Here is a 12,156-nt window from a genome sequence, read left to right on the forward strand (position 1 = left end):
TATCTATCTATTTTTCTTCTTCCTTCCTTCCTTTTCTTTCTTCCATCTGAAAGGCTCTGCTGGCATGGAATTATGATGGAATCAGCTTCTTGGCATGGACCCTTTTGCTGGAGTTCCACATGGGAATGGAGAGAATCTCCCAGACAGGTTGTCTCAATTCCCGAAATGCAGCTTTCCCCCTCCCCCAGATCCCGCCAGAAGTTCTGTTTCAGCCAGTCCAAGGTCTCATCGCACCCCGGGGTTGTGACCGCCAGAGTCAAATTGAGACCAGGAAAAAGTGCTTGGAGTTTCATTCCCCGCCTCTCCCATGTCTGCGCAAAGGCCGGCTTTGGATGTGACTTCCACCTGCAGGGCCTGGGGGAGCTGCGTATAGAGAGGCCAGAGAAGCCTTTCAGGGAGAGACCCGAGTGGTCTGGACAGCTCCCCCGACCGCGGAGCCTTTGATCAGCGCGCGGGTCGGTCGGCGGAAGCTGCCGCCTGCCAGCTCCCTTGGGACTCGATATGAATCCGAGCGGCCAGAAGCCACCGTCGCACCAGTACTCTTGGTCACCGCCGCCGCCGTCAAAGCCGCCGGAGCCTGGGCCTCTTTTAAAGCAGCAGGGAGACTTGCCGCGTTCCCCCGTGGTCTACCGCTGCAGGTGCCAAGCCTGCGTCCCCCGGGCCAGGGAGTTCCAGTGGCACACGAACTGCATCGAGGCCCCGCTGTCGCGGCTGTTCCGCGGGCTGGGGCGCTGGGTGGCCAGGTACCCCTGGCTCTTCCTGCTGTCGCCGCTCTTGCTGTCGGCCGGCCTGGGAACTGGCTTTCTGTTCCTGGAGCAGCTCAAAACGGACAACATCGAGGAGCAGTTCACGCCCGTGGGGGGCCCGGCGAAGGGAGAGAGGAGTCTGGCCCAGGAGTATTTCCCCACCAACGACTCGGGGCGCTTTTCGGCGTCGAGGCTCACAACCGAGGGCACGTTCGCCTCGCTCCTGCTGGTCTCCAAGTCGAAGTCGTTGCTGACAAATACGACTTGGCCGCAGATCCGAAGGCTGGACAGCGCCGTGAGGAACCTCACTATAACGGATGCAGCCGGAGTCTTCTCCTACGAGAACCTGTGCGCCCAGACGCTCTCTGGATGCAGTCTCCCCAACCCGCTTCTGGAATTTAACGTTCTCCCCGGGGACCTTACTTTCCCCATCATGCTAAACGGCACGGTCCCAGTCTTTCTGGGCAGCTCGGTCGGGGGCGTGCAACTGGGCCCGAACAGCATCCTGAAGGAGGCGAAGGCTCTGAAGCTGACATACTACTTGCGGGAAGACTCAGAGAGCGACCGCGAAAGGAGCCACGAATGGCTGCGCACTTTCCTCCGGATCATCTCGTCCGAGCTGCAGACGCTGCAGCTGGAGGAGAGCTTGGAGGTACCCACCGGAGCGCGCGCGGCTGGAGATGGGGAGGCAAGGGCTTCCGGCTAGGGGCGCCATGGGGGCTTTCCCCTGCTCTAGGGCTTTGAAGGATCGCCCCAGGACACGGAGAGAGGTTGGGACATTGGCCAGGGTCTCACAGCCAATGGGGGGCGGGTCTTGCTGGCTTCCAGACCAACTTGCTACTAAGCCGTTACGCTTTCCGGGACGGGGGTGTGTGTGTGAGGGGGGCACGCTTTGTAATGAAAGTTGCCATCTGATAAAATCAGTGGCTTCAAGTGGGCTGGATTTTTTTCTCTTATTTTCCTACAATAAAACCATCAGGATGGAAGCTGCCAGCAGACCTATCTTGGCTCATCACCAAAACTTAAGAGAGTATGGAAGCGTTTAGAATTGAGTAAAGTAAAAAGCTGTCCCCTCGTTGATAGTAGATTGTTCTTGTCGGATATCCCGTTTTATTATTTTTTTCTGAATTCAAAATTGATTTTGTAAGTGCATTCCTAAGCCTTTTTTTTTTTTTTTTAAATAAACAAAGGGAATTATGACCCATTGAGAAACGTGGAAAAAGAGGATGGATGGTACTAATAAATTTTCATTTTTCTGTAGCAAAAAAAGTCTATACATTTAAATTCCTCCTAGAATTTTAGCGTGTTATAAATTATAAAATATTGCATTTTACTATTTAAAATTTATGTACAAATAAAAAAAATATCTAATTTGCTCTGATTCGGTTTTATGTCAGGTATCCTACTTTACATCGCTATCCAGGCAGGAGGAATTCGAAGGAAATGTGAAGGAAGTAATTCCATTGTTTTCTGCCTCCTACTTTCTCATCATATTCTTTTCAATTGTCTCATGTTACAGGTAACTGTACTTTTTAAAAATCTTTAATTGAATTGAATTGAATTTTATCTTCCCTATAGCTTCCTAAGCAATAGAAATTGGTACAAATTAGAACTGACACATCATATGTGCCTTCTCCAATGCCTTATTAAACCTATTTTTGTATTTGTATTTAATATAATTCTATATTAAGAGAGCAGTGGAACCTTAAGTGTAAATCTATTTTACAATAGATTTTACAATAAATCTTTCCTCAATGGGGACTGGATTCAGCTAAATGGTTGATAGAGTTCCTTCCTACTCTGAAATTCTCTATTTCTGTGATTTATCTCAAAACTCTGAACTTACACTTTGGGGATTTCAGAAAATGCTTATGCCATTTATTGACCACATTATATTCCTATTGAAAGAGCCATGTTTATGCCTACACTTAGAAAAAAAAATAGATTTGCATTGCCTTTTGTATATCTCTTTGCAGATCAATGTTGATGGAGGCATTAACCTTCAAAAAGTAGAAGTTTTTTTATTTTCAAAGTGGGGATTTCTATAAGCTAATAAGGTAGTTTAAGTCATTGCTTCAAATACATTTACTATTTAGTGATATCTTACAAATTTCCAACAAAACTTTTTTTTGAATTAGCTGAAGTTAAGTAGATGAATCACTATCTCAATAATATTTCTGCTCAATTTTTTAGGATGAATCACATAATCAGCAAAATGTGGGTGGCAGCATTTGGAGTCATTTCAGCTGGTTTAGCAGTGCTGAGCAGCTTTGGTCTCTTGCTGCATTGTGGAGTACCATTTGTTGTCACAGTTTCCAATGCACCATTTCTTATTCTAGGTGAGCAAAAAAGAAATATGATTCTAAATCTATGTAGCTAATCTAGCTCAATGTTCTTAACACTAGGCCAACAAAGACAGAAATTAAACAGCCCCTATTTTAGGGAACTTATATTTTACTGAGGGGTAGGAGGGATAACATGAATAGTCAATACAAAATAATTACACGGTAATTTTGGCAGAAAGATTACTAACAAGCTGATGATTGGAAAAGGCAACATGGCAACTGAGGTAACCTTTGAAGGAAGCTAGTCGTTCTTTGAGGTGGAGAGAGTACCTAGAGAGGTACTCTTTGCAATCATATGAAGATAGGAGATGGAAGTTTGGGTATTGAAAAGCTTAAGTAGAATAAATTTAGAGTTATTTTATATCAATAAAGAAATACAGTCTCAGGAAAATTTCAGAAAAAAAATCTAGAAAATGAAATGTACTTAAAATGTTTAATTGCAGGGGCAGCTAGGTGGCACAGTGGATAGAGCATCATCCCTGAAGTCAGGAGGATCTGAGTTCAAATTTGGCCTCAGACACTTAACACTTCCTAGCTGTGTGACCCTGGGCAAGTCACTTAACCCCAATTGCCTCAGCCAAAAAAAAAAAAGAAAGAAAGAAAAGAAAAAATGCTTATTTGCATAATTTAGAAGTTAATTAAACTGTGCTTAGTATGATTGTAAATATATAATCTCTATCAAATTGCTTGCCATATTGGGGAAGGAGAGAGAAAAAAATCAAATAAGCATTGAAAATTTTTAAAAATTTAATTTTTTAAAATCTTTGAATTATTTTTAAAAGTTCATTTATCTTATGTTTCTGTGATTTCTATCCTGACTATTCTTTTAAACAGTACAGATCTTAGGATCATTGGTATAGACCTAGAAATAACCTAATCTAACTTCCTCATTTTACAGACAAGGAAACTGAGGCCCAGATAACCCTTGAACCTTGAGAAAAAAGATGGTACTGGCCTGGTTCTGAGATAGTGAATCAGGGTGTAAGATATCCTGAAGTATTATGGGGTATCTTTCTTATCTAATATAAGCTCAAACTTATAACATGTTCTCCTCTCTTTTAAGTGCCAATGACTAGTGCCCTAGTGGAAGGGATACAATCTATCTTTCTATTAATTAAAATAATTTATTAAAATAGAGAAGTAACTCCTACAGTTACTACAGATAGATGTAATACAATGATTATTATGCAATGATATTCCACCATCCCTTTTATTGATTCATTTTGAATAATATATGCCATTTCATAGTTATGAAATTCAGTTATGTTACATCCTACTAATTCTCAAATACATGCTAGTAGTATCTCTTATTGCCTATCTGCCATCCTCTGGCTTTATTATCTAAACTTCTACAACTTGGCAATAGTAAGTTGAGCCATGTGATGTATTGATGCTTTTCTTTTTGGATACTGTTTCCCATCCTATTTTTTCTATATTGGATCTTCCATGGGTATCTTTCTTTATGTATCATGTACATCAGCAGGTTTCTCCCTCCTGCATTTAAATTTTTTTTACTATCTCTTGTTTTTATATTACATTCATCAAAAAATCTATCCGTCCCTAACTCTTTCTGAAGCATCCCTTATAACAAAGATTTTAAAAAGAATGGTAAAAAAAATTAAAAAAAAATAGCAAACTTAACCAGCATATCAATTGAGTGACAGCAATATTCCATGTTCATAGTGTTTTAGCTAGGCAATGAAAAGATCATTTGTTCATCTCACAATTCACATATGTGTTTTCCTGTCTATCTGATAGACAAGGGAATAGGACCATTTAGCTTGAAGAAAAGACTCAAAAGAAAAATGAAAGGTGCCTTTAAATTTTAAAGGCAGTCAGATGAAAGAATTATTGGATTTGTTTTTGGTTGTTCCCAGCTGGTAGAATTAGGATGTGTAACTATAGTCTTGGTGCAATGAGAACCTTCCTAATTATTAGAGTAATCTAAAAGTGGAATTATTTTCTTCCAGAGATGCTGAGTTCTTCCTTACTTTAGATCTTCAAATGATGACTGGATGACTACTTGGAAATGTTATAAAGAAATTCTTTGCCAGGACTGTTTGGCCTAGATAAATTTAGCATCCCTTCCAACTGAGTTTCTGTGATTCTGCTCTGTCCATACATCATAGCATTAATTACATTAATACAAATATCAGATCCTATAGTGGGGTGTGAGCTATTCCATTATTGGTCCTGGGATTCTGTGGAGGTTGCACCTTTATGGCGTAATATTTTGGTACATTTTCATGGTGTGAGGGGACTTACAGTGCAGATTAATCATCTTCTAAAGTTTAAGAGACCCAGGGATTGGAACCCACCTTTTACATGGCCAGGAAATCATGTTTTAATGTCTGTTTATGAGATTTCAGAGTTGTGACTTAACCGCCTTTGAAGAAGGATGACACATTCCATATAATATAGGAGCTGTGATCCTTTTTTTCAGAATTTTATAATGGCATCTGGTTAAATGGTAAAATTCTAATCCAGCTTGTCCTAAAGGGTATATCTTGTCATTGTTTTAAAAATATATCAATTAAATTTTTTTCATCTTTTCATATTATCTTAATTTCCAAGCATACCTTTTCTCCTTGTTCTATTCAAAAAGGCAGTTTTTATTACAAAGAATGAAAAAGGAAGAGCAAAAAAAGCATTTCAATAGAACTAACTAGAAAATCAACCAAGTTCAATAGTATGTGGAATGTAGAAATATACAGTCCTCACCTTTGTACAGAAGGGAAAAGAGGACAGATTGTCATTTTTAAATAAATAAGAAATTTGTCTTAATCTGTTTAATTTTAAATGAACTGTTATAAACTGCAGTTCTTTCCCCCTGTTTTATAGGAGTTGGTGTTGATGACACGTTTATCATGATTTCTGCCTGGCAGAGGACCAAACTCATACATAGTATTGAACAGAGGCTGGCCGACACCTATGCAGAGGCAGCTGTGTCCATCACAATCACCACGTTGACTGATGTCCTCGCTTTCTATATTGGGATCATGACCCCTTTCAAATCCGTGCAGGCCTTTTGTATCTACACAGGAACAACCTTTCTTTTTTGTTTTTTATATAATATTACTTGTTTTGGAGCATTTCTTGCCCTCAATGGTAAAGTTGAAGTGTATCTGCACCAATCTGTCTTTCAGCAGGAACAGGAAAAAAATTCCTGTGCAAAAAAGATTCTCTGTAGAAAAGGCTTTTATATCTCACCAAATGGTGAAGAAGAAACCCATGCAATGAATATGTTCTTTAGGAAGTTTTATGGCCCCTGGCTCACCAAAAAAGAATCTAAGCTCTTTGTGGTGCTGCTCTATGCTGGCTACCTCGCAGTTAGTATTTATGGGTGTTTCCAAATGCAGGAAGGTATAGACCTTCGAAACCTGGCCAATGATAACTCCTATATCATTCCTTATTATTCTAGGGAAAAGGAATATTTTTCAGAATTTGGACCCAGGATCATGGTTTTTGTTACTAAACCTCTATCATATTGGGATGAACTCACTCGGAACGAGTTGGACAATTGTATTAAATCATTACAAAGTAATGATTATATGAATGAAACTTTCTCAGATTCTTGGTTAAGGGCTTATGAAATATATTTAATAAATAGTCAGCAAAATATAAACAATAGGACTATATTTTTTAACTTCTTAGACCTATTTTTTAAAATGTTTCCCGAGTACAAATGGGATATTAAAATGAATAGAACTGCAAAAGAAATATTATCTTCACGCTTCTTCATTCAGTCAGTAAATGTTAATACTGCAGTAAATGAAAAGATGATGTTAAACCAGCTAAGAAGCACTGCTGCACAATGCAGCATTCCCCTTACAGTGTATCACCCGGCATTTATCTATTTTGATCAGTATACTGTGATTGTAGACAACACTATTCAAAATGTTGCCGTTGCAGCTGGCGCTATGTTGATAATTTCCTTGTTGTTCATTCCCAATCCACTGTGTTCTCTGTGGGTTACCTTTGCTATTGCATCTGTGATTGTAGGTGTGGCAGGTTTCATGGCATATTGGAACGTCAATCTTGATTCTATATCCATGATCAACCTTATAATTTGTATTGGATTTTCAGTAGACTTTTCTGCTCATATGTCCTATGCATTTGTTTCCAGTGATGCTATGAATGCAAACCAAAAAGCCATTGAAGCATTGGATCTCCTGGGCTACTCAGTGGTACAAGGTGCTGCTTCTACCATAATAGGGGTGATCGCCTTAGCTGCAGCAAATGCTTACATCTTCAGGACTTTTTTCAAGATCATGTTTCTGGTTATATTGTTTGGGGCGGCTCATGGCCTCATCTTCATTCCAGTGTTTTTAACCTTTTTTGGAATTTGTAGCAAAGCCCAGGAAAAGACCCCTTGCAGAGATCCTGACTGTCCTTAATTTCTACACTCTTTTGTAAATGATGCCTTTAGAAGAGTTGACAACATGCATTTTTTCTTAATCTGAAATCCATATTTCCCAAATGCAATGTATTGTGTTGGTTGGGTCAAAATCCTTCTTTCCTAACTCTTTAAATCCATTAGCATAAGATGCAGGTTTTGGCTGGGTTAAATGACTTATTCTCATGGTAATATCCCCTAACACTCCACTCCTCAATTCCATTAGTGTACTTTTCCTTCCTTCCCTCTATAATTATACCATCTGTGGTAGGTGTAGAGTTCTCCTTTCCAAACCCATGCAGATCACACTCATTTTTCTCTAATCAACTTTGAGACCTGATTAGTTCAGGGGACTAATGACTCAGGCTATTGATTGCTTCTTGGTTTTCTGAGTCCAAAAATTGCTAGAATGACTCCAGCCTTGCTCTAACATTTGTCCAATGGTCTACAGTGAGCAATTATGGAACTTTGCTCATCTGAATGAACTCAGGATGACCTTATTGCCTTCTTTTCTTGACTTTTATTCTCCTGCTATTCTCAAATATGTGGAAAAATGAGTCAAATTTGTAAAGATACAAACCATTTCCCAGTTAATAATGGTCAAATGATATGAACAGATAGTTTTCAGGTGAAGAAATTATAGCTATTTTTATAGCTATAAAAAACTCAAATTAGAACAACTCACCTTAGACTATTAGATTGGCTAATAAGACAGAAAAGGGAAATGATAAGTATTGGAGAAGATGTGAGAAAATTGGGACACTAAAGTACTATTGATGAAGTTGTGAATGGCTGATCCAGCCATTCTGGAAAGCAATTTGGAACTTCAACCAAAGGACAATCAAATCATGCATACTCTGATCCAATGGTGTCCCTAGTGGGTCTGTATTCCAAAGAGCTTGTAAAATAGGGTAAAGGACCCACAAGTACAAAAATGTTTGTAGCAACCCTTTTTGTAGTGGTAAGGAACTGGAAACTGAGTGGATGCTCCTCAGTTGAGGAATGACTGAATAAGTTGTGTATATGAATGTAATCGAATGTTATTGTTCTATAAGAAATGATGAGCAGACATTTCAGAAAATCCTGGAAAGACTTACATGAACTGAAGCTAAGTGAAATCAATAGAACTAAGAGAACATTGTACACAGTAACAAGATTATGTGATGATCAACTCTGATGGACTTGGCTCTTTTCAACAATGAGGATATTTAAGGAAATTTCAATAGACTTGGGATGGAGTCATCTGCATCTAGAAAGAGAACTATGGAGACTGAATGTGAATCAAAGTATAGTATTTTCACCTGTTGGGTTGTTTTTTTTTTTTTTGTTTGTTTTTCTTTCTCATGTTTTGTTTTTATCTTTTTATCTTATTTTTCTTGCACAGCATGACAAATCTGGAAATATGTTTAGAAGAGTTGCACATGTTTAACTTATATTGGATTATTTGCTGTCTAGGGGACATGGGGGAGGGAGGGAGAAAAATTTGGAATACAAGGTTTTGCACAAGGGGAATGCTGAAAACTATCTTTGTATATATTTGGAAAAATAAAGAGCTATTTTAAAAAACAACAACAACTCTGATGTACTATCTTACCTGTCAGAATGACTAGTAGTATAGAAAAGGAAAATGATACATATTGGAGAATATGTGGGAAAATTGGGACACTAAGGCATTGTTGGTGGAGTTGTTAATGGCTGATTCAGCTATTCTGGGAAGCAATTTGGAACCATGCCCAAAGGGCAATCAAATTGTGCATATCCTTTGATCCAGCAATACCATTACTAGGCTTGATTTCCAAAGAGATCATAAAAAAGGGGAAAGGGCCTGCATGTATAATAATATTTATAGCAGTTCTTTTTATGGTGGCAAAGACTTGGAAATTGAGGGGATGCCCATTAATTAGAGAATGGTTGAATAAGTTGTGATATATGAATGTAGTGGAATACTATTGTGCAATGAGAAATGATGACTAGTTAGATTTCAGAAAAACCTTTAAAGATTTATATGAACTAATCCTGAGGGAATTGAGCAAAACTAGGAGAACATTGTAAACAATAAAAGATACGTTGTGTGATGATCAATTATGGTTGACAGGGCTTTTCTCAAAAATGAAATGATCCAAGACAAAATTCCAAAAGACTCATAATGAAAAATGCTATCCACATCCAGAGAAAGAACTATGTAGTTTGAATGCAGATTGAAGCATATCATTTTTGGTTTTTTTGTTCTTTATTTTTTGTGGTTCACTCTACTCTAGAAATGGCTTTCGATACATCTTTGTATCTATAAATCCTTTTTTTTTTTTTTTTTAACATGAGGGATGTTTGTTTTCTTTTTTCTAGTTATACATATACACTAATTTTTAAAAATACACATTTCTTTATGAATCTTATGTGTACATAGCTATTTGCATGTTGTCTCTTGCATAAGATTGTAAGTTCTTACAGGGAAGGCACCATATTTTTTCCTTTGTTTCCCAGTGCTTAGCATAGTATTTGGCATATTACAAAGAATATACTTAATATTAATAAATATTTATTGGTTCAGTAACTTCATCATAATGACTCCTGTGAGTAGAATTTTACCTTGATGAAAATCAGAACAAAAGGGGAAAACCAAGACAGAAAAAAATAGATTAATTAAGCAATAAGTACTCTGTGCAAACAGTGGTTACTCATTCATTAGCCAGATATATCTGCCATTGCAAATGAATAAACTGGTATTCTAATTTCTTGTGAACTGAGATTTTGTAAGTTATTCCCTTTCTCCTTTTAAAAAAGTGTGAAATGCATCACTGAATGGAAAAGCCTCTAATGTAGACTGGCCAAAGTCCAGAAACTGTAACCTCTGAGTAGTTTCTCAGTTGTTATCTCTTTTCTTCTCACATTTAAGAGTCAAGTTCTACTCTCTCCTTTATCTCAAAGAGTTTTATGACATTGAACAGCAACACAAAAAATAATTATAATGAGTCATTCTCTTCTTTACGTTTTTGTTCCTTTGTCTGTAAAATGAAAGAGTTGAACCAGATAGTTTCTAAGGCTCATTCAGTTTCTGTTTTTTAACTTCCATACCTAGAATAATGTCTTCCATACGTGCTTTGGGAAAAGAGTAAATGAAGGCAAGAAGCATGGCAGAATAGGGTGAGCACTATGCTTGGAATCAGGAAAGAACTGGATTGTAATACTGCCCTTGGTACTAATCCTGGGACTATTGAAAAGTCACCCAATAACACAGCCTCCATTTCCTCATAAGATGTAGTTAATATTATTAATATGGGAATCTAGCACATGCATAGACTCCTTCAATTTGTTCAGGTGATAGAACTTTCATGTGGAAGATTATGCGAGATGGGGAGGGGTATTTCCCCAGTGGCAGCAGTTGTATCAACCAAGGAAGCTAATGTCCTCTGCACATGAACCAGATCCCCATACACTATGCATGGTGCTTACCTAACAAGTTCCTTTTGGTGATGATTTCCATTTATTTTATACCTTTTTAAGGCAAAAATGTGACACTTGTGAAAAAAAGACATAGAAGCATTTTCCCTTTTGCCCTTTTCAAACTTTTTAAATAATAGAAAGCTGTGAATCTTTAGTTTCTGTATTAAAATTTGTCTTTCAGAATAGGATTATGTGATAAATTTAAAATTTCAAAGTAAATTATTATTTTGTGCAATTAACAAAGCAATAAAAGCATAGCTCTTTTGGTAAATTTTTTTATTATAGCTTTTTATTTACAAGATATATGCATAGGGAATTTTTGAGCATTGACAATTGCAAAACCTTTTTTTCCAACTTTTCTCCTCCTTCCCCCCACCCCTTCCCCCAGGTGGCAGGTTGACCAATTTTTGGTAAATTTTTTAAAGTTGTTATTATTATTCTGAGTATACAATAAAGCAGGTAGATATTAAATGGTTTTCTCATAGCCATATAGCTAGCATCTAAGACTGGATTTGAACTCTCTGATTCCAGAGAGTTCTTTTTCTTTGCTGAATTTCTGATTTCTTGGTGTTTTTTTCCTCCTAGATGTTGCATTTTTTGAAGATGTCCCTGTCACCTAGGGCTGATTCTTTCTTACACTTAGAATTATTTCAGTCCTTTTGTTACTCGAGCCCACAACCTTAGCTTACCAGCATAGAAAAGAGTATTCCCTTTTCTAATTGTATCACTCTCTTCAGCAAGTATCTCTACCCATCTCACTCTTCCACATGATATTTAGGAGAGGATAAGATCCTTTCCTTTCTTCTCATGCCTCTTGGCCGGACCTTTATCTCGGAGATAACAAGACCTTGGAAGCTATGTTGGAATGTCAATGTGCCTCAATGAACTTAGTCTTGGAATTTAAAACATTTTCCCTGAATTTTTCCCTACCCTTTATCCCTATATTTTTCCTCAACTTCTTTAAATTAGCAAAGTGCTCTATTTTATCTTTTAATTTTGCTATTTCAAACTACATTTACATACACTTCTCAGAGCACAAAAGGAGGATTCTCTATGAAACTCTGAATCTCCATTTCACATCATTTGCTTTTTTTTTTTTTGGAAAGCATATCATAAATTTACATATTACTTTCATAATTGTCCTGTTTTTCTTTGCTTTCTTTTTAACTTTTCTGTTCTCTCTTTTGCATTAAAAATGTTATGATGGTCATCTTTTAGAGGTTTTTGT

The 12,156-nt window shown here is 37.6% G+C and overlaps 1 protein-coding gene across 1 annotated transcript; it reads left to right on the plus strand.

Annotated features, from left to right (window-relative positions):
* Positions 1–334: 334 nt before the first annotated feature.
* PTCHD3 (patched domain containing 3) lies at positions 335–9,056 on the plus strand. The gene is made up of 4 exons (XM_074270724.1): positions 335–1,398; positions 2,144–2,265; positions 2,940–3,085; positions 5,933–9,056. Exons 1-4 carry the CDS (start codon positions 502–504, stop codon positions 7,486–7,488), a joined length of 2,721 nt encoding a protein of 906 aa, XP_074126825.1. The 5' UTR covers positions 335–501; the 3' UTR covers positions 7,489–9,056.
* Positions 9,057–12,156: the final 3,100 nt, after the last annotated feature.

The sequence above is a fragment of the Sminthopsis crassicaudata genome, chromosome 5 (assembly GCF_048593235.1).
Source record: "Sminthopsis crassicaudata isolate SCR6 chromosome 5, ASM4859323v1, whole genome shotgun sequence".
NCBI classification, from domain to species: Eukaryota; Metazoa; Chordata; class Mammalia; order Dasyuromorphia; family Dasyuridae; genus Sminthopsis; species Sminthopsis crassicaudata.

Excerpts from the sequence above, each read along its gene's own strand:
- PTCHD3 (XM_074270724.1), top strand. The coding sequence starts at position 502 with ATGAATCCGAGCGGCCAGAAGCCACCGTCGCACCAGTACTCTTGGTCA. Across the intron at positions 1,399-2,143 it reads AGCTGGAGGAGAGCTTGGAG|GTATCCTACTTTACATCGCT; the intron begins GTACCCACCGGA and ends GTTTTATGTCAG. Across the intron at positions 2,266-2,939 it reads TCAATTGTCTCATGTTACAG|GATGAATCACATAATCAGCA; the intron begins GTAACTGTACTT and ends TCAATTTTTTAG.